This window comes from Brugia malayi, assembly GCF_000002995.4.
Source record: "Brugia malayi strain FR3 genome assembly, contig: Bm_v4_ChrX_scaffold_001, whole genome shotgun sequence".
In the NCBI taxonomy this organism is placed as follows: Eukaryota; Metazoa; Nematoda; class Chromadorea; order Rhabditida; family Onchocercidae; genus Brugia; species Brugia malayi.
The window spans coordinates 9,195,691-9,221,728 of NW_025062479.1; the positions used below are offsets into that span (position 1 = coordinate 9,195,691).

At 32.2% G+C, this 26,038-nt stretch overlaps 1 protein-coding gene across 2 annotated transcripts; it reads right to left on the bottom strand.

Moving 5' to 3' along the window:
- Positions 1–853: 853 nt before the first annotated feature.
- On the bottom strand, positions 854–23,854 carry Bma-gon-1 (Uncharacterized protein; the record flags this gene model as incomplete). 2 transcript variants are annotated; one of them, XM_001898726.2, is made up of 38 exons in its annotated part: positions 854–973; positions 1,455–1,559; positions 1,668–1,759; positions 1,994–2,130; positions 2,479–2,665; positions 2,951–3,089; positions 3,660–3,857; positions 4,216–4,386; positions 4,981–5,154; positions 6,170–6,337; positions 9,487–9,684; positions 9,892–10,047; positions 10,187–10,381; positions 10,821–11,111; positions 11,362–11,494; positions 11,592–11,710; positions 11,895–12,154; positions 12,341–12,584; positions 12,726–12,896; positions 13,045–13,252; positions 13,394–13,517; positions 13,840–14,009; positions 14,092–14,239; positions 14,604–14,817; positions 14,926–15,065; positions 15,143–15,324; positions 15,523–15,671; positions 15,916–16,020; positions 16,238–16,394; positions 16,517–16,669; positions 16,918–17,049; positions 17,364–17,503; positions 17,856–17,939; positions 18,351–18,487; positions 20,013–20,382; positions 20,584–20,758; positions 20,890–21,115; positions 23,566–23,854. In XM_001898726.2, the coding sequence occupies 38 exons, from the start codon at positions 23,852–23,854 to the stop codon at positions 854–856; spliced, it is 6,561 nt and encodes a 2,186-aa protein (XP_001898761.2). The 2 variants fall into 2 exon arrangements, with proteins under 2 accessions (XP_001898761.2, XP_042930142.1); XM_043074208.1 differs by lacking the exon at positions 23,566–23,854 and having other exon boundaries at positions 20,890–20,954.
- Positions 23,855–26,038: the final 2,184 nt, after the last annotated feature.

Sequence of the window (26,038 nt, forward strand, 5' to 3'; positions counted from 1 at the left end):
GTTGGAAACCATTGTTTGGAGAATAAAGTTAAGAAAGTGCAGAAGTACAGTCATCATATAAAGGCAAAGAAGTAAGTAAATACATATGTGTCGAATACAGTTACTCCTTTACTTAACAAACATACAATAACAGCTCATAATCAGAGAATCATCGAAGCCACTTTGTTCGTTCCAAATTTTTTCGAACAAATAACACTTTACTCTAAATTATTCATTTTCAACCTTGTTACCTTTTCTATCAACAATATGAAATGAACAAAATAATTGATACAAACGACTTTATCTCTAGACTATTTTCTTAACATTAAAGACTAAAAAATAAAAACAAACAAAAGTACAGAAACGCGTATCTAAATTTATATGAGTACCACACAGACAACTTCCTGGATATTACGAGATATAGTGAGAGCCGAAAACGGTGAGAGATAAAAAGAGAAATGAAGTTAGTTATATGTGGGAACTCTCATTATATATTAAATACAAAATAGAAATACATAAGAACTCTTATTTCCACAAAATTTTTAAGCATTTCATATACTATTAGGACCATTGTTATTACTATTTTTTCTGTAAATTCATTTATAATCTTTTCCGTTTTAATCATAATATGCAAGAAGTGCGCATGAATTATTTGAAATATTAGAAGGGACAATAAGTCAAATAAAATTTTTCATATTAAACCCTTTCCATGATGTACAAGAAGTTCACACAAAACACCAGTGAATCTTCATCTGTTTTCATTTACAGTTTACACTTGTAAGGGATGGCATCCACGCTTCTTTTTTTTTTTCTTTTGACCTACAATCCACAAAGTGTGGCATGACAATACTGTTGACTGCCTCTATCATCTTTTTCATCCCACACCGATACTCGGATTCTGCTTATGGTCAATTTCTATTACCAAACCTTTAAACTTATCCGGACTACATTGACCGCAGTAACCACCGCAACGTCCAAAAATTCGCGCATTATTCTATAATACGTAATATCTCTCCACTTAGTAATAAACAGCAGTATTCTCAACATCTTAGCAATTGTTGAATTTAATAGATAGGAAATGAAATAAATTTTGGTTTGTATGTGAAAAACTATCTCAAAAATCTCAGCGCCGATATACAATGATGCATAATACAGAAATAGTGCTGCTTTTAATGACACCCGAATTATTCTGGAATTATGCTTGATTTCGATGCAGTTCATTTTAAAAAAATGATAAATTCTTCATTGTCATAATCCTTTCCGAACAGATAAGTCTCACTTCTTCCATGAAAATAATGATGGAACTTCTTAAATCAACACACAATTCTCACCTTTTTGGTCTTTCTCAGGACACAAATTATTGCAGGTTCCGCCTTATCTATACCAATGATTCATAAGACTGACTATTACAATGTTCCAGAATGCTTTCAATATTCCTTATATATTTTGTATTTCTCAAAAGAAAATAAACATACATCAGAACGCTCAATTCTCGAACTTGTACGGTGTCCCTGATCAACCCATCGAAGGTCATCCATCACTCGGAGACCTGTTCCTCGTAAATCGATACCAAATTGACCCTGAAAATGAAAACTTTTCAATTGAAGGCACTATTTCAAGTTGTGCAAATAATTACCATGAAAATTTTAACAATAAAATAGCCAAATATTTATCAGCTTTCACGAAACCTGTGGACAATCAACAGCACTGTAGCAATCACCAGCTGTTGCAAATGCTACTTCTTCACCGTGCGATGTCGTTGCGAATGTGTGATCATGGACTGAAATAAATCATTTTAAAGTATGACTGTTCTCAATGCTTCTTCCCTATTGACTCTTCGTTAAATTTTCACCTGTTATGAAGATAAGATCTATGAACGTTGCTTATTCTAAGAAAGAATTAATAGAGATATTTTTAAGTCATCCATTTTAACTGTCGAAATAAGTGCTCAGTTTGATTGTTAAACGGAATGATTATATATAACAATTTATTAGATTATGTAAAAATAACTCACTGTTTATTTTCATATTGTGAAGATCGACACGAACTTTCGAAAAACTAGAAAAGCCAGCGCTTGCACTTCCATCATCCGTGCACATGCATGTGTCATTACGTTGTCCATTATGGGGACATGTAAATGGATACAATAATCTAAATGGAAATAAAACATAAGGTTATCACAGTTTGAAAAGTGTTCATGCATGCGATCCGTTTATTTTGCTGAAAGCTGGAAGACAAAAATTTTCGAACCAAATTTGTAATCAGAAACAAATAAACTACCAAAACTATTTGGTTATTTAATGTAATAAGCTATGTTATCACTGTACTCTGGACGAGATGATATGCAAGTTTTTAATTCCAAAGAATTAGGAAAACAATGGTATCTTTGAAAAAAAAAACTTAACATTTCAATTATGTATTGAAATAATGTAAAGATCCTAGGGTATCAATAAGAAGTATTTTTAACATCACATACATAACAATTTTGATTGGTATTACCTTTTTCCGTAAATTTCTGCAAAATTAGTCTCGCTATTGAGATTGATGTATGTCTTTGGTAGTGTTTCATTCATTAGGTGGCAATAAACGGTAATGCGAAAACCGGCTACCAAAACGGTATAATTGCCATCAACGCTATTCTCTTGCATATAGTATGCTTTCAATTCTGCACAATCACCTGGTAAGCCTAGAATACATTATGAGTAAACTTAAGATATTTCCAATTAACAATATTGCTTTAGGACCCTTATGTAACTGTGAAGTCTTAATTAATTGCTTAATTCAGACTCACTTTATATCGATTTGAAACAGTATGTCCTTGAACTTTTTATCAGGACTTGAGATCAACAAAATGCAGCGAATTACTGTATGATTTTGCATTCAAACAGATTTTATATTTCTAAGGAACATTTTATATCTTTGTTCATGTGATGTTGTGTATGTTTGTAAATAAACTCATGTTAATATTTACAATTCCTCAGGAAACAGCTTTCCCGTCTTTTCGGTCTATCTGGACTCTGATCACAAAGATCTCGTGATACCCGTCTGCCGTCTCTATCCAAACACCGCACACGACGTCTTCGATAGCCTGGACCACAACTTGTCGAGCACTGCAACTCATTGGTAATATAAAAAGTATTTCATTAATTTTAATACTTTCCTTTGACATTATCTAGATACAAAAAACGTTTATGATTATAAAAAAAAAGTACTTTGCACCTTAAACTATGATTTTTTTTTTTTTATTCAAAAAGACAATTCAGTAACAATTATGAATTGAGATCTAACTAATGGCTAAACATTTATAAACCGATCACTGCACACATGCAGAATTCAACCTAATAATTACACATAAAGTTTAAATAATGTTGAAACATATCAAAGCATGATTCGGCAAACTAACAATAGATATAAATGACAATATTGGATGATTTAAGCCTGTCAAAGAGACAGGCAGATGAAAACAAAGACGATGAGAGCTGAAATCACAGACTGTGCACTGTACTGGGTATCCGAGATACTTTTCTTGAAAATGATGAAATAATAATGATTATTTATATCATTATTAAAGAATATATACGTTAGGAAAATTTTCGTACAAAAAAAAGAAAACACTCTTGTGATTTGGTTATTAATAAACAAGAAGTGTTGTAAGCAGAGATGAACGAGACAATGATTACCTGTGACCAAGGTCCAACAGACCATCGATATTTAGCATCGCAAGGATTCATTGCACATTCCTTACTAACCGATAGTCGAGTTAATCCATTGCACATTCTCGATTGCACGTTCGGTTCTGCGCTCAAGCTATGATTTTGACTACGTACACGGCATTCAATACGGCGAAACTGAAATCCTGTGCCACATGTTTTCGAACACTGAAAAAAACATATATTTTAGAAATGGCACTCTTGAACAATAAAGAATCATTATTGTTGTAATATCATTAGTATTAATCTATCATTCGGTAGCTCGTAGCGCATGATGCTAAATTATTGCTGTTAACTTATCAAAATACTTATCTTAGGTATGTCATCCCACCAGCAGGTTACATGTTACGAACATATTCCTTCAGGTTGTTATATTAAAGAACAGTATGTTGATAAAATAGCCAATTTTTTTTCTCACCTCTATATTTCTTTTTTATTGCTTTCATTTATCTCACTTAATAGCTTATTGAACAAATTTACAACTGAAAAAATAAATAAATAAATAAAATAATAATTAAAGCCACACCGTACTCCAAGGTCCGGGTACCCAGTGATACAGACAATCGGTAACAGGACAAGAACGTGTCATTTCTGGTGCAGTTTCATTACTGCACATTTTCGGCGCTGCACGTTTGCCCAAATTGCTAACACAATAGACACGACGATGTTGATCAGACTTTTTGCACGGATCGTTGCACTACAATTTGAGGTATGGATAAGTTGTATTGATATTGAAGTTTTTCAGATAAAAACTAAAAAAAGAAAAGGATAAGTAGTTAATAACTTAGACAACCACAGAAATTTCTATTTTTGAAATTTAATACATATTATCATTTATTACTAATTTAGTACATTAGATTTCACAAACGTCAACAAATAGTCTGAGATATTCATTTCACACACATGCACTTCATCTCGTACCCAACAGCATGATCTCATATTCCATAAACGCAGTTTTTCATCATTTTTTTTTTTTTTTTTCTTGTGGCTTAGACATGAAATGGATTTGAAAGTGAAACTTGGTTGAATTATACACCTCTTTCTATTAATTTCCATATAACATTCTATATTCATCATTACTTATTAATTTCGTAAATCTATAAATCTTAATATCTTTACATTCTTAAACAAAGCAATATATATCTTTTTGTTCAATAGCATTTCTTTTTTTGTTAAAAATAAACAAAAATTTTCTAATTTTTTTCTTACAATTTCTACTAAATGTGATATATGAAAGATATGATATTGCAAAAGGATGATTTGTAGGAGAAAATGGTTATATATTTCTAACCTTAGACCACGGAGTGGCTGTCCAATGATAAGCTGGACAGGATATGGTCATGCACATTGAATTTTCTAATGGCTTAGGCAGCTTTCCACATTCCATATCTGAAAGATGGGTTCGTCGACCTTTCTGACACGTCACTTCACGTGTTCGTATTCCTCTACCACACGTTACCGAACACTGCAAATAACAACACCATATGAACAAAATAAATCTACAAAAGAATATACAAAATTACATGTATAAATCACCGTCAGAAATAAATATCAACTTTCGCATTGATTACGTCTGTAAAAAGCTAGGGAATTGGCTCTCAGGGAGAAGCTATGTCATTAATAGCAACAATGTAGAGACTGGACAGTCAGTTCTTGAAGAAAAACTCACGGTGTTAGGTAAGAAACCAATCCTGTTTAATATATCTGCTGGTTACTCCGTCCCGATAATTAAGAAAATTCTTATTTTCTTTTCATTTAGATGAAAACAGTAACGGCCGAAAATTTATCTTCAACATAGAGAAATGATTTTTCAGTGTCAAAATCCCAAACGCAAATATACATCAAAGACTTCCGATACTTTCAAAACCATATTTTTTGGTTATCTCATCCTCATCGTATAAAAAAACCGATGTAAAGGCTTTTTTTGACGGAATGATCTTTTCTTTTGTAATTTATCTTCCAGGCTTTCTTTTGCTATTTGGAAAAGATGGACTGTCCGTATCAATAAGATAAGAGAACCAGGTAATTTACATAACTGAATAAGATAAGTTTGATCGGAAAACTTTTGAAGCTATATGATTGATCAACGCAAACAGGCTACTGCATTCTGAATAGGCAAACACTGGAGCTGATATTAGAAGGCGGTATATCCAATCCAGTTGACATTAATATAAAGTTTCTTTTTTTAAATAGAATATTTTCCAAATTTTTAAAATATCAATTGTTTTAGTTTGTCTGGAAATTGCATTTGTACGAACGGATGACAGAACTTTTTGAACACAGAAATCGGTGAAATAGCAATCCGTGCATCCTGTTTTTCAAATGGTTGAGTAATTTTAGGTTACATCACATTCCAGATATAACCTAGCACTTTCCGACGACAGTTTCGACCACAACCAACAAGTAAGCTTCCGACTTCATAACAAGATATCACATTCTGATGTATCTAAAAAGTATATTTCCCAACGTCATTCACTCACCATTGACCACTTTCCGGTCTTCCACCGTGGACAATGCGTCATTCTACACCGATGTGAATCAATTGGTCGTTTTGCCGGATCACAATATTTAGATGCTACTGAATGACTATGTGAATTGACACATGACACAATACGTTTACGAACACCACGTCCGCAAGTTGTCGAACACTGAAATGCAAAAGCAAAACTATGGATGCTTAAAAAAGAAAAAAAAAAAAAAAAATCAGCTACATAAATTCAACAGCATGCAGTTTAAATTTAAATCACCACATTTTAGGTTACTTTCTGGACAAAAACTGTATTCCATGTAAGCATCGAGAGAGAACAATATGAGTTAGATTAAAGAACTTATAAGCAAACAGACAAAATCAATCACTATCAATCAATATGACTCGGTATTCTGCTTATCCAAATACATTTTTTGAAAATTAAATTGGAAAATAAATATATAAACTTGAAATACATCTCACCTTATTCATCTCAACTATATTTCATAATATAAGCAGCACGCAAGCTAAACAAGTCATTGAATTTTCATACACATTCTCGGGATGGAATTAATTGAATAATAGAGATTTCAGATTGCTAAACGGAATTCATGTTCAGACAGATCTCAACTAACCACAGAAGCACATATTGTTTAGCTTGGAATCGATAATGAACACAAAATACAAGCCAAAAGAATAAAATAACGTAACAAAGATATCAACAAAACCACAGCAAATTATTGATAGGTGAAATTGGAGGTTGTATTTGCTTATAAGATTTTGCTACATGGGAAATACCGGATTAAAGAATAGTAACATTGAAGCCGTGCACAAACGAACACACAACATTACATTTTTTTTTCTATCAAGAAAACTTAGAAGGCTCATCTTTTTTTGCACGTTACAGTTAGGATTAATAGATAATCCTGATAAATACAAGTCTTATTACTTGTCTAATCATATGTGAATTCATCTAATGCAGAGAAAATTTTTGAGATATTTTTCTTTTTTTTTTTGTTTTTTTTATATTGTTCGACCTAAAATCTTTCACATATGCCTGATGGTAGATGGATAATTAAAATTACCTACCTCATCCGTCAATAATTCAGGAAGATTAATGCAAAAACAAACCATTGTAGAACCAATAACTTTTTATATCTTAATAAATTTCGAAGAAATGAAGTTCATTTTGCAAATGTAATAATAAGCAAATGTCGTTTCGCTTCCTTTCAAGAAATTGAAAAAATTTTGCTTGATGCACAAAGGAAAAAGTGACATGCACCGGTAAATATTAAATAAATAAAACTGAGTAATATAAAAATATGAAAACAGAAAAACTAATGAACTGTATAATTGAGTAAAAGATTATTTATCAAACGAGGAAATGAAAAGGAAAAAGAAACGAACCACGACATTGTTTTACAACGCAAGCAAATTTTCATAATAGCATTAGAATGTCTGATTATCAAGCTTATTTTGTTTATTGTTGTAATATTCTCAAAATAAAAAGGTTCTTATCATCAAGTTCCGAAGGATTCTTTTACATCAAACTGTTATAAAATACTAAATATGGTAGGATATTAAGCATCAGTATCAAATTTCTGAATGAACGAATGTCATTAGAGTGAAAATTGAAAATATTGATGCGCTTAGCTTGGTTATAAGCTCTCATAAAGAATAAAGCAGTGCTTTTATTATTTAGCTTTATCTCTGAAGAAAAGTTAAAAATGAAGTTGTACTGGATGAGAATTAGTAAATACAGAAACAATTGATAGATAAAACAATAATTTTCAGAATAACTGCAGAATGAACCATCGTACCTAAATTTTGTGCCTAAAAAAAAATTTTATCGATAATTAGTAATTTGTTAAATGGAATAGAAGTGGTTTTAATCAACAAAAATTATTCTGCTCACAAATTTTATCAAAACTTGATTGCAAGCGATCCAACATTATCAAAGATTGTAAACGATCCAGCATTATCAGTCAAGATAATAAATTTGTCTATCTTCATACTACACTTATTATCCAGAAAAACAGATAAAAAGCGAGTAATGATGAGAGCATGACGCTGACGGTGATGAATTTTGCCAACTTAATTAAATACATGGTGTATGTCTTTCGTCTTATCAATCATTGAATTTGATCTTCAATTGCTAACTCAAAGGAAATTCAACGACACAATCGTTCTTAATAATTCAAGTGGAGCAAACATGCGTTAGAAATTTCTAATGGAAATTGTGACATGCTCCCAAAGACATTGCCAAAACAGTCATATATTATTTATCAGTGGTAAAGCAGCTGAAGATGAAAGCTACCAAAGCAGTAGATAATAAGAGCCTGAACAAATTGGTGGTAAAATGGCAGATGATAAGGAAAACTGGAAACCATAAGAAGTAAATATTGAAATATGAATGATAACCACAAGACGACTATTTCATTTTACCTTATACGAAGTTCATTTAAAATATAGATAATGTCTAATTAAAATGTTAGCATAAAATATAATCCTTACTGAAAAGATATAATGGCTAATTAACTCGTAAATTTTAATTCTGGCATAGATTTTAGCAAAAAACGTGAGCTAAAAAAAATTTTTAACCGTCATTAAATTCAATCTTTATCTTTCAGATATATTCAGATATATATATATATATATATATATATATATATATATATATATATATATATATATATATATATTTTATTTATTTACACTAATGTTGAAAGTAACGAGACAGAAATTAGTCAATAGTACAAAAGTTTCTAGAAAAATTAATTATGTAGAAATTAAGATGAAATATTGCCAGGTACCAAATAAAAGAGAAAATAGAAGAAATGCATGATTGTCAGATGACAACTCAAACGAAGCATAATTTAGGGATAGGTACGAAAAATGAGAAAAAAAACGAACAAGAATGGCAGTTGACTAACTGCTTGTAACATGAAACGATTAAATATATTAGTGGTTTTTTTTTCTTTTTTGCTGTTGTTAAACGTATCAGAAAAAAGTACTTTGACATTTACTGACATCATACTGCATAAAGCACATATAAGTAAGTTTCATCTCACTTTCATTTGGATGTGCAATGCAAGTGACAGAAGGTAGAGGTGAGAGCACGCAATGTGACATACTTGTACGTATATAACTTCATTTGTCATAATCAACAAGCATTGGTTATGGAGAGACATTTACAGCACTAAAAATGACAAGACAAAACAAATACTGTAAGTGCTGCAAGCAAAAAGAAAAAAAAAAGGAAAAATTGAATGAAATTAAAATGGATTATTCTCCACGTATTTTATGATATTTACGTCTACTTGCACGTACCGGATTCCATTTGCCTGCATACCAATGATAGTACTCATTTTTCATTGGTATCATTTGGCATTCTATCTTATTACACTCCCGAACAGTGGATGGTTTTTCAGGAAGCAAGCATTCTGTATCTTGTACCCTTTCACGTATTTTCTCATCTTCACACCAAACTGTACGTTTCTGTACACTACCACCACATGTAACTGGACACTAAAATTTCTTCGTTAGAAAATTTTTAAGAATTAAAAAGAAAAGGAAAAAGAAACGAACAATTTCTTCGCATGATATAAGCAATGCTTATTATCCTTTTATGTGAATAATTTCTATCTTTACTACTTTATTGAATATGTGTAGTTTTTTCAGAAATTTGCAGTAGTAATTGTTAAATATTTAACTTTAAAGTTAAAAGAGACATACATGAGACCAAGGTGACATCTGCCAGACTTTAGACACTTTTACACATCCTTGTTGATTACAACGCTCAAACTGTTCCGGTTTTTCTCCTTCATTACAAAATCTTGTACTACAGGTAATCAGACGTCTACGCCAACCACCTCCACATGAGACGGAACACTGAAAATCCTAGCCATATTTAAACAATATATTATCATCACAAGTAATGAATTAAAAGTAGTCTGACGATTGATATTAAAGGATTGTTAGGGATTTGATGCATAATCGGTGTGAAGAACTGTACCTAGACAATACTAACCTTTTCCCACTCTTTGGTAATCCAGAATCCAAGAGGTGGTTCTCCCATCGGGCATGGATTCAAATTACACGATCTGATTGACTGTGGACGATTTGTTAAATCACAATCTGTTTCCCGCACTTGCTCATTACCTTCCATCGACTCACAGCTTACGCGACGGTCTGTTGTTGCATGCATGCCACAAGTAACTGAGCACTAAATTTCCATTTTCGAGATTTCTATTCGAAAGACTCATACCGCATTAATTCAGGGGAAAATTATTTGTATTATTTGCCATGAATACTTGAAAAAGACTCAGCATCACCACGGAATACACCATAGTCCAATATGAAAAAAGTGAGAACTGATAGTTTCAACTTTTTATTAAATCACCAAAAGTTAACACTTTGGAGAGATTTTCTCATAGAAACGATAAGTTGCAGTGAGTAGTGATGGAAAACGATATGATACGAAGCGCTCGGTTTCATTTACCATTTCAAAATATTGTAGAATAACAACTACAGTAACTACTCAATATTCTGCAGGATACGGTAACAATAATTGAAAAAAAAGAAAGTGTAACCATGTATGAATTGATTTGAGATATTTTCTTCCTGCAAGAAAATTGTAAGAAAAAGAACAAATCAGAATATACCGATTTCCACGGTCCAACAGTCCACTGAGCACATGGCTTAATCTGGCAATATCGATAGGTTTCAATGGGTTCCAGATGTTGACAGTATGTGTCGGTAAGGTCACGAATATGATCACGACATACTATAAGCCGACGTTGCGTTCCATTTCCGCACGTTCTCGAGCAATCAGACCAGGGCCCAATGGCCCATCGAATTTTTGGCTGATCACTTACTGTACTCTCGACTACATTTTGTGTGAACGCTTCACAGTTGTCACGTTCACAGACTTTTTCTGTTTTTGGACGTATTGCCTATAATCAACTTTTTTTTGATTGGTTATAGAGTTAATTCTTCCTTCTATCCTGAATCATCAACAGTGAAACTGATTCTTACAACAGAGGAAAATGAATAGACAAGCACAACTTTTGGAAACGGTTGTATTTTTACGGAGATAAGCGCTACATAGAAGAATTCGAAAAATATCATAAGTCTGATCTTTGCACAATAATTGTGTGTATTGATCAATTAGTGTTATTTAAAGGATTTATAGTTTATACTAACCATATCGCATTCACTTTCATGAACGATAGATTTTCCTCGTAAACAATGTATTGTGCGGGTTTGTTGACCAGTACCACAAGTTACGGAGCAGTGTGACCATGGAAGTACTTTCCACTTGGCGCATGGTAGTAAGCTTTAATATAAGGAATTCTGAAGATAATAATTTAAAAGATACTTGACAATTTTTTTCGGACAGGAATAGAGCACAAAGAAACAATTTTACTACTTACCTACACTGTTCAACTTTTGACACTTGAGTGTCACTACACAATGAACCGTCAACAACTTGATCTCGATATATACATTCGACATTCCTCGCCCTTACACCTACACCACATGATACAGAACACTAAAAGAAGTTCATCACTCTGTCCTTAATGCACAGGGCTAGCAAATTTAGATGTGAAAAACAAAGTTTGTAGAACGATAATTGGAATTAAGGAGCAACACAGACCAAATAGTAATTATCAAGTAAGTGTATTTAATATGTTCAGTGCAAAATATGAAAAGTGTTTTTAAAAAAAAGAAGTAACCTTAGTCCAATCAGATGCTCGCCAAAATGGACATGGCCCTTGATTACACGGTTGATGACTTTGGGGTCGAGCTTCACCTTGTCTCAAGCATTGCTCATCAGATACCTCATTATCATTAGCATCAACACAAGATACATGCCGAGTTTTCCAACCATCAAGACATGATACCGAACATGCACTCCATGTCCCAAGACGCCAACTGGGACATGCCATACGATGACATGGCTTTTGTACAATTCGTTCACGACGATCACATAGATCTTAACATATGCCAATTATAATGCTAAAGAAAATTAGTCAAGAATTTTGGTCATATCAGAGAAAAGAAATGAGTAATGAGATCCTAAAATATTATTCCATCAACTTTTTGACTTCATAACTAGCAAAAGTCTTCTCACCACAATGAGAAAATGAAGTGATTTTGGAAAAATTGAACTGAAACTCACTCTCATCAAGATGTCGACTATTAAGATCGGTGCAAACCGCATCACGTGTTTCGATACCATCACCGCAGCTCACCGAACAACTGCCCCATGTGCCAAATCTCCACTGCGTGCAGATTTGCTGATTGCACTTTTCCCAATCATGCTTTTCCTTGCTGTTGCACATTGTTAGGTGTACTTCACGACCTGCCGCATCCTGGCATGATGCATGGCGCACTTTGACACCTCCATCACATGATCGAGAACACTACAAAATTCCTCGATTTGTACTATTCCAGTAATATTAAGTACAAATTGAATTATAATTATGCAATAATACATTTTTGAAGGTTTATAATACGATGACATATTGATCAAATTTCTCGAATAATAAAAAGTAAAAATTTACTTCAGACCATTCGCCATAGACCCATTTGGGACATGGTATTCGATTGCACTCTTTTTCTGTTTTATCCTTCATTGCTTGCTCACAAGCACGATCATCCAAACGTCGATTCGTCTGGTCACTACAGAAAGCTTGTCGGCGAGTGATACCAGATATGCCACATGATTCCGAACACTGCAAAGTGTTGAAAATTACTTTCTGATTTAATGAGTGCATCCAGTGAATCTCACATATCTTTAAAACATGTCGAAAATCTCATTTTAAATTTATGCGCATTACTGTGTGAAATTCGATCTTCCCAACTTCAAACATCATTTCATACCGGTGTCCACTCCGTATATGTCCATTTCCGTCCTGCGCAATCTACATAACATGGTGCACGGTCACTTGGTTTCTTTAATTGATGACATTGTGAATCAGAAATAATAGTTTCACGTCCGTCTACGTAACTTCGAATGCACTCGCTTTTTTGATGTTTCTCACCACGTCCACAAGTTGCATTGCATTGTCCAACCGGCACTACACGCCATCTGAAGTTAATCTCATCATATATATATATATATATATATATACATGACATCTTGTTATTACTAACATATCAATATATCATTAATAAAATTATATTTTTAAACGTAGTACAGAAGGGGAAGTTCAAAAATAGCGAAGATTACTTAATGGTACAGTCAATATTGCACATTCGTGTTTCAGTTGGTGGACGATGGGATATACACAAATTATCAGTTACGCTACGACTTGATATTGCATCAACGCAAATAAGCTCCTGTTTTTGCTGACCTTAAATTAAAAAAGAAAAAAACTGAGGAGAGATTTCAAAAATTATTAGAAAATATATCAAACCTTAATCCTTTATTGAAAGATTCCTCATATGTAAGGACTAGGATTATTCCTAAAATCAAGAAAACGAGAGATTAAGATTGATAGATAAAACCAAGTGGTAAGTTACAACTCGGCAGAAAGGCATTACTAACAATTCGAATATCACAATGAATCGATTAAGGTTAAGGTTCTGTCAACCTGTATTGGTATTCTAATGTAATCTCAATGAAATCTAATCTATGAACGCAATCGCAAGTCTAATAAAACTACGGGAAATAACCTTGGCACAATGAGGAGCATTCTGACCAACGTTCACTGATACGCCAGTAGTAATTTGTCACTGATGTTTCATATCCAAATCGTACATTTTGTGCTGGTACCATAAATTCATAGTGTATATCTGGAGGGTATAAATTTCCAACTGATAACACATGAAGATAAATATCAGTCCTAGAAATATTTATAGTTCAAACAAAAGAATTCCTGCTTCTTGCTAAAAAAAAAAAGAAATCATGCAACTTTACAAACTGACCGTATAGGTCCAGTGCCATTTATTCGCTCAATCACATGATCACTACCAGAATATTCTAGTACCGTGTCCTGTATGGAAATTTGTTGCCGGAAAACTGATACTTGGTAATGACCATTGAGCAGAAATTCTCCATTAGCATTTCGTAAAGCTACAGCATTTTTAATTGTTAGAAATTATCATGATTAAAATTAATAAAAATGATGTAATTTGGAATTTAATAAGTAATTAAAAGTTTGCTTGTCTCATTAAATTTAAAACTTTGCAAGTTTTAAGCTTATAGAGTACTTTTAATGAGTCAGCATGTACAGACTGGTAACAGTTAGGTAGAAGAATCATTAGTACATTGCTTTTTTATAAGAAAAATTTCATCTATAAGTAAGCATTTACACAGCTAAGTGAAAAATTAATGAGTGAACTGAATGAAACTGTCAAGCAATATTTGGCTGTAGTAGTAGGTGTAGTGAATAATCTATTTTCATTAATGAAAATCCAGGTGATACTGGATCAATTACCAAGATAGTTATCGTCTTCTTTCTGGTTGCCATATCCATGCTGTGTTATTTGGATATTTGCCGAACCTGCAGGTATTTTCAAAACTTCGTTATAGCCAAATGATCCACGTTCATTATAGCTACCTGATACAACCCGACATGTACTTCCATCACCGCCACAGATTCCACATTTATCACGTCGCATTTCTGAGCCCAAACGATGATCGCAACCAGCCTACAATTATTCCTGTTTTATTCAGCATTAGACATCAGATATGAAAAACATTTTGAAATAATTTAGAAGCTTTTTTCGCAAAACTTATAGGGAAAGCTTAGAAACCACCTTATGGCAAGTGCCATCGATGCACATATCGTCCCCATGCCGATAACATGGAGTACCATCCAGAACTTTATCCTTAAGCAAGTAAAATGCAGCGGAGCCGCTTATACGGCAATATAGTTTACATCTTTCATTGTCGCTTACTGAAATAAAATATTTTGTAAAACCAGGATTGAATAAATTAAATCAGGATTAAATAAGTTATCAGAAAGTAACAAACCTCCGGTGTATTTTGGTAACCAACGTGATTTGGGAGGAACCCCATGAATTCCAACATCCTTATTGTCAAATTCTGAACACTGTACTTCTCGGAAACCGGGTGTATCCCATGGGCAATCCTGGATATTACATGGTCGATAACGCTCCCTTTGTCCTACGCAATATTTTCCACCATTGATAGGCCTGTAAGCAAACTTTTCACCAGTATAAATGATTCCCATAAAAGTTAACCAAAAAAGAAGTCAAGAGTTGCTATTGATCATAGTTTGCCTGAACGTAAATGAGTAAAAAGAGATCAACAATAGCTTCCGATCCACTACATCCTAGTTTCTGCCTAATTGTTAAAAAGAATGACTTCTAAATTCACATCAAAACGAGTACCTTGGATTATCACAATCACGCAAAGCCTTCTGTATACCTCCTCCACAAGTTCTTGAGCAGTCACCCCAATTTTTCCATTCACCCCATGAACCATCTAATTTGGCTCGTTGTTGAGGAGCCATACCCACACATTCACCACGATGACACCACTGTAATAACAGCATCGTATACCGCAGTAATATTTACAAACTGTATTACTAAAAACAGTCATTTGAGTAATGTACTCAGTTGAATTATTCAATGCAATTAACTTCTTATCAGTCGAATTTATTTGACAATTGTTCAAAAACTACACAGATCGTAATTCTTTTAAAAATTGAATAATTTAATTAAATAGTATTAAATAAATATATTGAAAATAAAATGTTAAAGAAATGTATTGATAATACCAACTTGATTATCACCACATGGTGTACCATCAGCCCAAGGCATATGTTGTGTTCGACAACCCATCTGGTATCCATAATACGTAGCGCACCATAACCTGCGACATGCTGGCTGCAACAAGCGAAAATTCAATTTTCCTGAACTTTGAACCAGTCAAAATGATAACGATGACATGATTAAACCAAACAAAGGGTCACTAGTATTCCCTTAAAGTTCTACCAGATTTATTTTCAATTGCATTACAACATTTAAGTACGACTTTCGTGAAATTCAAGGGAAGTACATATGAAATGAATTACCTAAATTTTAAAACTCAATAAGCAATTACCATGTAAGGACATAATTCAGCTGATGGTCCAAATACAAACTGGCATTGTTGATTAGCAGAAAACATTGCTCCAGGCGCCGGATCTTCAAACATTCGATCGTAATAGCGACGTTCAATCGGTTGATCCAAAATACACTGAGTCTGAGCTCGATTCGCGCTAGAAAAAATTTCATATCTTAACACTGTAAAATGAATAATTATAAAACGAAATTATGATAAAATCCTTTAAATAACTTAATTTCAGAATGGAATTAAAAAGTAAATTAAATGAAGATTAACTCAAGAAATTTTGCCAACATAGCAGCGCTACACGGACTCCATGACCAAGGATGTGTATTATATTCAAGTGTTGGTGCCATAATATGATAATTATGTTTATTTAGTGCCATGTAGCGACCGCACTTCCGTTCGTCATCATGCGGAATATTGAAACTGAAATTATACAGTTATGCGACGATATACGTAACTAATTTTATTTACTTTACTAATTAAATATATTAGTATCATTTATATCGATTTCACTTTTAACGATATTTTCTCAACTGGAAGTGAGATAGCACCATTATATAGCAATGATGGCATTTATGTTTAGTAAATGTTAAAGTATTTTAATTTCTGAATTTGCAAAATGCATTATTGACAAGAATAATGTGTAGGACAGAGACAAATATGAAACGTACATGTGGCCTAGTTCGTGAGTGATCGTAAATGCAGCTGATAAGCCATTATCCTCGATGATTGCACAGCTTCGTAATGAGTCACACATGGTACCCAGCTCGGCAAGACCTAGTGTGTCACATTTTCCTGGTGCCCTGTCATTCAAATCAGATACATATAGCTACTTATGTATCAAATTAACAATCGCTAAAGACATCAAACTGTCTTTTTAATTAACAATATCCAACATATAGCGGTAGGAAGAACAAATACACCTGCTTAGCTTATACTTGCAAAACTAAAGTGTGGAGGTAATGAAAGAGATTTTTTTAATTTGAACAATTCGCCAGGCGTAACAGATATCAATGAAATATCCAACCACAATGCATTCATTATCAAATTACTTCATGGTATACAGTAAAGTGAATTTTAATTTTATCTAAACATTTATAATTTTTAAAATGTCAACCTGCATATATCATGTCGTGTGAGCAGGATGGCCACATCATGATGATTTGGAGCATCATCGTTCTTGTCATTGTATGTTTCTTGCCAGCGACAAAATTGTTGCAACGTATCTTGTGCATTGTCACTAATATGTGGTCCAGCCTGAAATACAATCATTTCACAATATACTTGATTTAGTACGGTGATTTTGTTATTTATTAACAATAATTTAATTAAAAACTCATTCATTAATGACTAGTAATGATTTTTTCGCTTTGTATGCAATCGGGAATAGTGACAATTTACATTTCGAAATTGTTCTACGAACTGATAAAGTGAGTAGAACAATTTCAATTGAACTCATTTCCGGATATAGATGAAATAGACCGGTAGTGCAATAATATAACAGCAACATATACAATTTTTTAATCTAAATTATTGTCAAAAATATAATAATTGAAATGTATCTTTTTTATATCATTTTACTTCATTATATAAATAAGATAAAACGAACCGTTTCATGTTTCAAAACGATTAAACGTGTCACGATAATGTTTATTGCAGCGTGTAAACTTGGATGGCGATAAATAGAAGCTACCTAAATTATGAATTGGAGAATATATCATCATTCACCTTTTATTTAAAAACGTTTAAATATTCTTCGAGATTGATACTTGCCAAAGAGATAGTTGCGACAAAAAAGATAGTTTAAAAATTGCTCTGTCCTACTGATCTCTAGCTCTTCTTAACGATAAAACTGAAACAGAGAGGAAAAGAGGGAGGGAAAAAAGAGAGAAGACACTTATAATTTGATAAGGATTAAATCAGGATATTGAAAGCTTTACAATAGAATAGTGTTTAAAATTATTTTGGACATTTTTCGAACTAATTAAAAAACAATGGTTAAACAAATTTTATGTTTAATCATTGATTATATGCACAATTTTTAAGTGTTAGATAATTAACTGTTGGGACGATTTGTGCTATTGAGTGAGAAAAAGTGACAAACCGTAGAGAAAAGTGTGAGCACATAATTTTCAAGATTATTTTGATGATAGAGCAGCATTTTGTTGTCCGCAACAACAAGCACCTCAACATAATGGTCCCAAGAGTTGGCTGAACGACGAGATCGAGCAAACGAGCTATCTGGAACAATAACAATACATTCATGCACTTCTCCTGTTTAATTTCATTAAGTAACTTATCAACTGAAGCTACTAGTTTGCAACTCATAATATGCTTCGAAATCGAGAATTAGGTTGTTTTATTTTTCTTTCCGAATTTGCTGGAAGTCATTTGTTGATTTTTGCATTTAGGAAGTGCTTTTCGTGAAATTTTCCACCAAAAGTAATTTTTCGATTGAAAAAGAACCCAATGCAGAATCTCTAAGTTTTATTTATTTACTCATTATTATTATTATTATCTTCTTTGAATTTTTAGCAGCTTTATGAATCAATAAGCTTGCATTTAGCCAGTTTGCTGATGAACCAATCAACTGACAATTTAATTTCTGAAAGAAATCACTTCCGAAAAATTCTACATTATCTATTCTGTATAAGTATTGGGTTTTAAGTGGCAGATTTTAAGTGGTAGAATAATTTAAGTGGTAGATTACGGGAAGCGCACTTATTTGGCTTACTCACTTACCCACCCAATAAATTTTGGTAAGACCTATCGCATCAAGCCTAAATGTTTTTGACTATGACAATTAAAAGTGCACAAACTTGATTTAACATCCTTCTCTCTCTGATTATTTGACAATTACCACCTAGAGACTAGAAGATTGTGATAGAAATTCTGAACTCTTTCAAACCGAACAGAAACTTGTTCCTTACCAAAATTTCTTATTTTTTTTTTTTTTTGCACCTATCAACAAGGCTTCGAGGAAAAAAAATTCCTACCTTATTCTGGCCTGAAATTTTTAAGTTATTCACAATTACATTATGCTTAATATGTAGATTTTATAGAAATTAATCATTTAATTAACTAAATATAGTTTTATACCCTTGACAATTATACCTATGAGTATTGATCACATTTGAAATGCTTGATTAAAAATTTCTTACATATCTACATTTCATATAATATCCCTATATGACAGCCATTACAAGGTATTTTTTTTTCTTCTGAATATCAGATCAACAAGTAACTCGATGGAATAGCCTGAAGCAGCACCAGGTACCAACATTTCACTAATAAATGTACCATAACATTAATTATTAATGCTCTTTTTAAGATATGCCTTGTATTATGAAAAGCAATGTTGATATTTGACGTGATAAATTGTATAAATGCCGAATATTCTCAGTTTTTTTTTTCCTTTCCGATTTTGATGATATAGAGAAAGATTTTTCTTTTACCATCTGGAGATGATCTAATCGAATTTTAAGTTGCAGACAAAAAAAATTTTTTTTTTAAATGCAGGTTAGAAATACTAAAGCTGTTACATTGGTATCCAAGTAATCGTGATGATATCTTTAACACATACTATATTCTAGTTTGATAGCATTCTACGGTCCACCTATATGCTTATCTATTTCTAGAATATATTTATAATTAGCGCCTTTTCCGAAATGGTCTGTGTGTGGAATGGTTTGAATGCCTCAGATGCATAAAGGTTTGAATTGTAAGCTTATCATGTTCTACTGAATAAAAGAAAAGGAAATTATACCGGTGATATTGATATTTGGATCGAATATAGTCGTATATTGGGCAGTGTTATTATCGTAATTGGCATTGTCGTTGCTAATGCGATAGGCAGTGTAGTTATGCGTTTGAACATCATTGGTTGAGTTATTGTTATTACTTCTATGATTACTTGTTGAATGTGAATTAGTAGAAGTAGTGGCAGAAGCAGTATTAAGCGAAGGAGTAGTAGTAATAATGGCTGCAGAAGAACTGTGAAAACCATATTTGTGGAATGAATGAGATCGAGATTTGTACACGATATGGGCCCTGGACGATGACGATTTGCTTGGCATTTGATCGTCCTTTACCGGTTCTATGAGATACGTTCCGTCCGGCAGTGCCAGAGTACCGAACTGCAAATAATTTCAATTTCTGTATTCCTGCAAATCAAGAGTAATAGTTTACATCAAGGACTAACTGATTAAATCGTTATTTTGCGTAGATAGTATTCTTACTTTAGTTAATCACTTATTATCAAATAAGTAGGAGAGTCAGCTGATCATAACAGTTATGATACGATGTTAAATGAGGCAGAGGATTAATAACATAATTACCAGTCCACCGCTGATGTCACACAAATTGACAATCGATGACTCAGTAGCACCTTTGACATGAGCACTGTAGAGGCAATCCGGTACGAATCTGGACATTCGTGCATGCGTCGCATCCAACGAATCCATAAATTGTACAATCGGTCGAATCCGATTGTTCTCCAACATCGGCAGTGATCTGGATTTTTTGTCAACGGTAAATTGAGCTAATAAAATAAAAAAAATTTTACGTTGCGCAATGTCTCGTGTTTCATTTCGTCACATCTGTTACAAATGCAGCAATTGAAAAGCATCAGGTAAACAACAAACTTGTTATTGGGTTGGGGTAGCTGCTTCCAGCGCGTGAGATGTATGTGTAATTCACTTTTGGACATTCGATCACCGGTATCCTGACGTAATCGGAAGTAACACGTGAAGCCACAATCTCGTGCCAATCCACGTACTCCGTGCCATTTGGCATCGTTCCATGTGGAACGTCGTCGCCTTGTCTGGTGTCGATTGATGTGCCATACTTCTCCATCTTGCAACTTTGCATCTGTGATAATATCTCTTTTTTTATTTTAATATTTTCTTATTTTCAGTTTAAAAAAAGCAGTATCAAAAATTCAGATTTGCAAAATATTACAAATTTATCAAATTGTTTGAAACGTCTCATCATAGCTTTCATTCTCATTCAGCAACTGTTGCATACAAAGTTATCATCGATTATATTTCAATGGTAAGTCAGAGTTATAATGTTTTTTTTTTTTTTTTTTTTAAAAAAAAAGAAGTTAAACCAATAATTTTTTGCTGATTTTAAGATGGTAAACCTGGAAAATCTAGCCAGGAAAGCTGACCATACTACGTCAAATACTACGATAATTATTGGAATGAATACTAAGAATGGTCAATATCTTTAATCTTTATGGCGAACTTTTCTAGCTCTAAAATTTCTGGATTCATCAGTTATCTGTATGCTTCATAAATTGTAAATATTTTAGACTTCTAAATTACAAACTTTAAACATGTATAAATCATCCAGTCAAATTTCTCACTGTACTTTCCAGTAATGTTTTCTTCAATATCATATGTACACATTCGAAATGGAATCTGGGACAGATTTTTGATAAAGAGTTGGTAGAAATGTCACAAGAAATATTTAAGTTAAGTTAGATCACCGAATCAGATAATCATTTGCTGCATGTTTTATGAGGAAAAAAAGGACGAAAATATTTGTGGAGAAATTAGTGACAGCGTAAAGCAAAAAAAAAAAAAAAACAATCAAAAAAAATTACGAGAAGAGTAAAGCAAAGTATATTCCACATATTTCAGATGTCAGCAAACAATGTAGAACTAGGGTAGACGAAAGCAAATCGAAAAGTAAACAAAATTTTGTTCGAGAAGTAGCGCCTTCTTGTCTGCAAAAAAATCTTCATTTTTTTCATCTCTTCCTTCGCTTTTCCTTGGAATTTGGATAATTTCTGTACCAAGTGTACTGTTGATATTTTCCATATTAATTTGGATAAACTTATCGCTATGACATTAAAATGTTTTCAAATAGTTAAATTTAGAAAATAGAAAACATAAAGACTTTTTTTTTGATAACATAAAATAAAAGAAACAACTCGAACATATTAGCGTGATTGTTTTCAATTTTACAAATTTAGGTTACGTTTTTATCAAAATTTGAAATTTACAAGATTGTTACGCATAAAAAAAGTATCACAATTTACTATTTCTACAATTTGATTGTAATCATTTACAATGGTGGATGTAAATGGTAATGCGAAAAAAAAAACGATTTATAAAATAAGTCAGAATAAATATGTCTACAATTTTTTTCAACTGTTAAAAAAGGATATGATGGAAAAAAAATTTACTCGGAAAAAAACTTTCAAAAAAAAAGTGTAGAAAAAGAAGTAAATGGAATTGAAGATTGATTAACAAGCATAAGAAGTGTCGATCGAAAAGAAGAAAAAGAGTTACCGCCGATGGTAATATTATACAAATCCATATAAGAAGTAGTCGTATAGGATGAAAGTAAGGACATTTAACAGCTGCAACTATACTTTACACACATTCTCGTACCGATCAGTAACAAAAGAAAAAGAAGAAAAAAAGACGAATGAAATTGGTTTCATTATGTTAAAATCGACAGCATTAACTCATAAAAACAATGTAACAATTCTTTGCATTTTTCAGTTAAAGAGTCAGGAAAAACGAAAAATATCTGAGTATCTTTCGCTTTCTTTCTTTCCCTCTCTTCCTCTCTCTCCTAGCTAAACTATAATTTTGATAAAAAAATGAATACAAACTTCTTTTGATTTTTAAATCTAAAAACAAAAGGGGATGATAAAGAGATGCCAAGTTAAGCGTTGCTAACTTAAGCTTGGCAAAAACTCTACAGTTTTAATAAAAACTGCAGTTTATTATTTGTTTTTCTTCACCACATAAAGCTATTCTATTAACTAATATATTTTTCACCACAAAAATATCAAAAACTTGGCCTTCTAATTAAAAAATGTTTATAATAACTAAATTGCAATTAATCAATAAGCAAATATTAAAAAAGTAGAATACATTTTTCAAAACAGTGTCGATACTTAAGAAGACGGGCAAATTAAATTGAACTGATAAACAGTTTGTTTTTTGTGTCATTCTCAAAAGGCCAGTTTTCAGCTATTACATATCTAACTGTATCAAATTTACTTCACTGATCATAGTGTAACAACTACAGAAGCAGTAGAACAAATGATTAAAGTTGTTGTACCGACGAAATGAACACCATTAAATTGCTACACTCAAATCCAAAAATCAGCAATTTATCTCTATTTCACAAGAGCATCAAACTATGATTTATGAAATTGTGATTTTTTTTTTTTTGCGAATAAATTCTAGTTTAAGAATGGAAAGGAAGAAGAGAATTTTATGCCAGAAGATGTTATGTCATACTGTAAAGAAATTAATACAGTATGAAATCAAAGGTGATGAATTTAAAGAAATTACCTGTAACAGCGGCAGCTATTAGACGATTTCGTGACTGAGGTATCCTTGTGAAGGATAATCCTCGTAAATACAATGAACTGAATAAAACCGCTAGCGCAAAAACAATAGCAACAAAATATTCAGGTTTCTGAGAATCTATGCTGCTATTGCTGTCGCTGTCGAAATTGCTGTTATTGTCGTTGTTGTTGTTATTATTATCATTACTATTATTGTTATTGCTGTTGTTATTGTTGTTGATATCAGGATGAAGTATCAACGGCTCACTAGCCGAGGTTTCAACTTCAAGCATAACGCCCCTAGCCGGGGCCTAAGGCAAACTCGTCCTCGTCCCTTCAGGGCCTTGGCTTTTTTGAGAACAGCTTCAAGCAAATAATCCTAGAGGCGCTACACCGTTCGATTCCGCATTTCTAACGGGACACTATACCACTACCGTCGATCACCGGTACGCCTTTACGTCCTGAAAAAATGTTCATTTTTATTTCTTTTTCTTTTTTTATAAAAAATGTATTTTTCACATATTCTAACGACGATGAACAAGTGGACAATCTTATTCTACCACATGCATATATAATATATTTCCGACATTATTACGAACAAAAGTAATATTTTATTGCATACAGTACGAAATGTTGTATTGTTATTCCAGGTGTAGGTAAAAAAATCAATGAAGAACAATGAATAAAGTAATTCATAATCCTTTGTCATATTCAGTGAAATACGTTTTTACATGTGCATAAACATGAACAATTATTTCAATCCTATTTCAACTCTTCATTCTTTAACTCTCTTTTATTTCATTCATTTCATATCATAGTGTTGTGTATAAAGAAGAAAACTACAAAATTTGTCTAATTGTTACAGTAATAGACTAATTCTCTTGAATTATACAACCACTGATTGGTATTGCTATAGAATAGATATAATTCACGTAATTTGACATGCACACAACTTAAGATAAAATTTAAACGTCTGAATAACAACATTTTTGCACATATTTAAAGACAAACAGTATTCTCTGAAAACATTTTTTCCTTCGTCCTTCGTCAGTTCACTAATAAAATTCAAATATAACAAATATCAACCTTATTCTTTGATCTCATCTTTATTTCTATCTTAATCAATTTAGATTTCATTTATTTGAAGCAAAAAAAAAATTTTTTTTAAAGAAAAGTTGCATTAGTAATAGCAACACTTTTTCATTATACATTTCATCATATATGAAAACAGTGGAGTAAAATTATAGAATTTATTACGAATTTATTGCGCTCAAGAAAAAAAAAAAACGATCACCAAACAAAAAAAAAAAAGGAAAACATGGCTGCACTTTATCTAATTTCAGTTCATTTTTCAAATATTATGAGAATTTTAAAACCATCATTCTCAATACCGAAAGCATTCATTGTAATCAAGCATAATTTTGATCTTAAATAATCAATATCATCTTTTCTGATAGCATCCTGATATTTAGTGTGTACAATTAAAATATAATTCAAACATGAAATTGCGTTAAAATGAGGTGATGAATTAAAATTCTTGAAAGTCAAACACAATGAATGAAACAATTTCCTTCGTGCAAGCATTAGGATTTCAAATGGGTATTACACAAAGAAGTAGACAGACAGCCGCTAAATTTTATAAATAATTGTATCTTTTGAGACGGAAGGAGAAAAAAGATAGTATAAAAAAAAAAACAAAAACAAAAACGAAATTAAGGAATTTGTAAAAATCTATGCTTATTTTATGTGTGTATGCTGGATAGATATAATAGTGTGATTCCAAATAAAGTTGTATTAGCCTAGTTAGCTAATCAGTGAGTCATGTATTTATGGAAAAATAAAATAAGGAAGTATAGTGCTGAATTCCTTCTAATTTACGAAGGAGTTTTTCGAGGAATTGATTGAATTAAATGAAGAAGGAAAAGTAGCTTAAAGAGAGAACCATTTTAGACAAACAGATAAACACAAATAGAGAACCATTTACATAGTAAAACAAACAGATAAACACTCGGGATGATTTTGGAAGGAGGTAAATGAAATGAAAATGTTGGATTTGTAGCAAGGAAAGATATACACTTGAAATGACTTAAGCTAGACTTTCTGGCACCGTAATTATCATAACAACGTAGTTGTTAAAATCAAATCTAATCCTACACGCGATTCATTAAATCCAATTCATCCTTGAAAATACCACATCTCGAATAATTTTTGTTTTTTAAGCAAACATATTGAAGTAATTAATCCATTCAGATTTGGTAAACTTTTATTCAGAAAATAAGTTATTTTGATCGTTGATATTTCTCATTATTAAAATTATGTTACTATTATCATTTCACATGAAACATTTAGCACTTCATATCGTTCATCTGTCGTTATATCTTTCATTCTCGAATAGATTTCTTAATATAACTGATCTGTCACATTTAAATCTTTCTATAGATAAGTGGGAAAATATTAATACTGTAATGAATAGTATT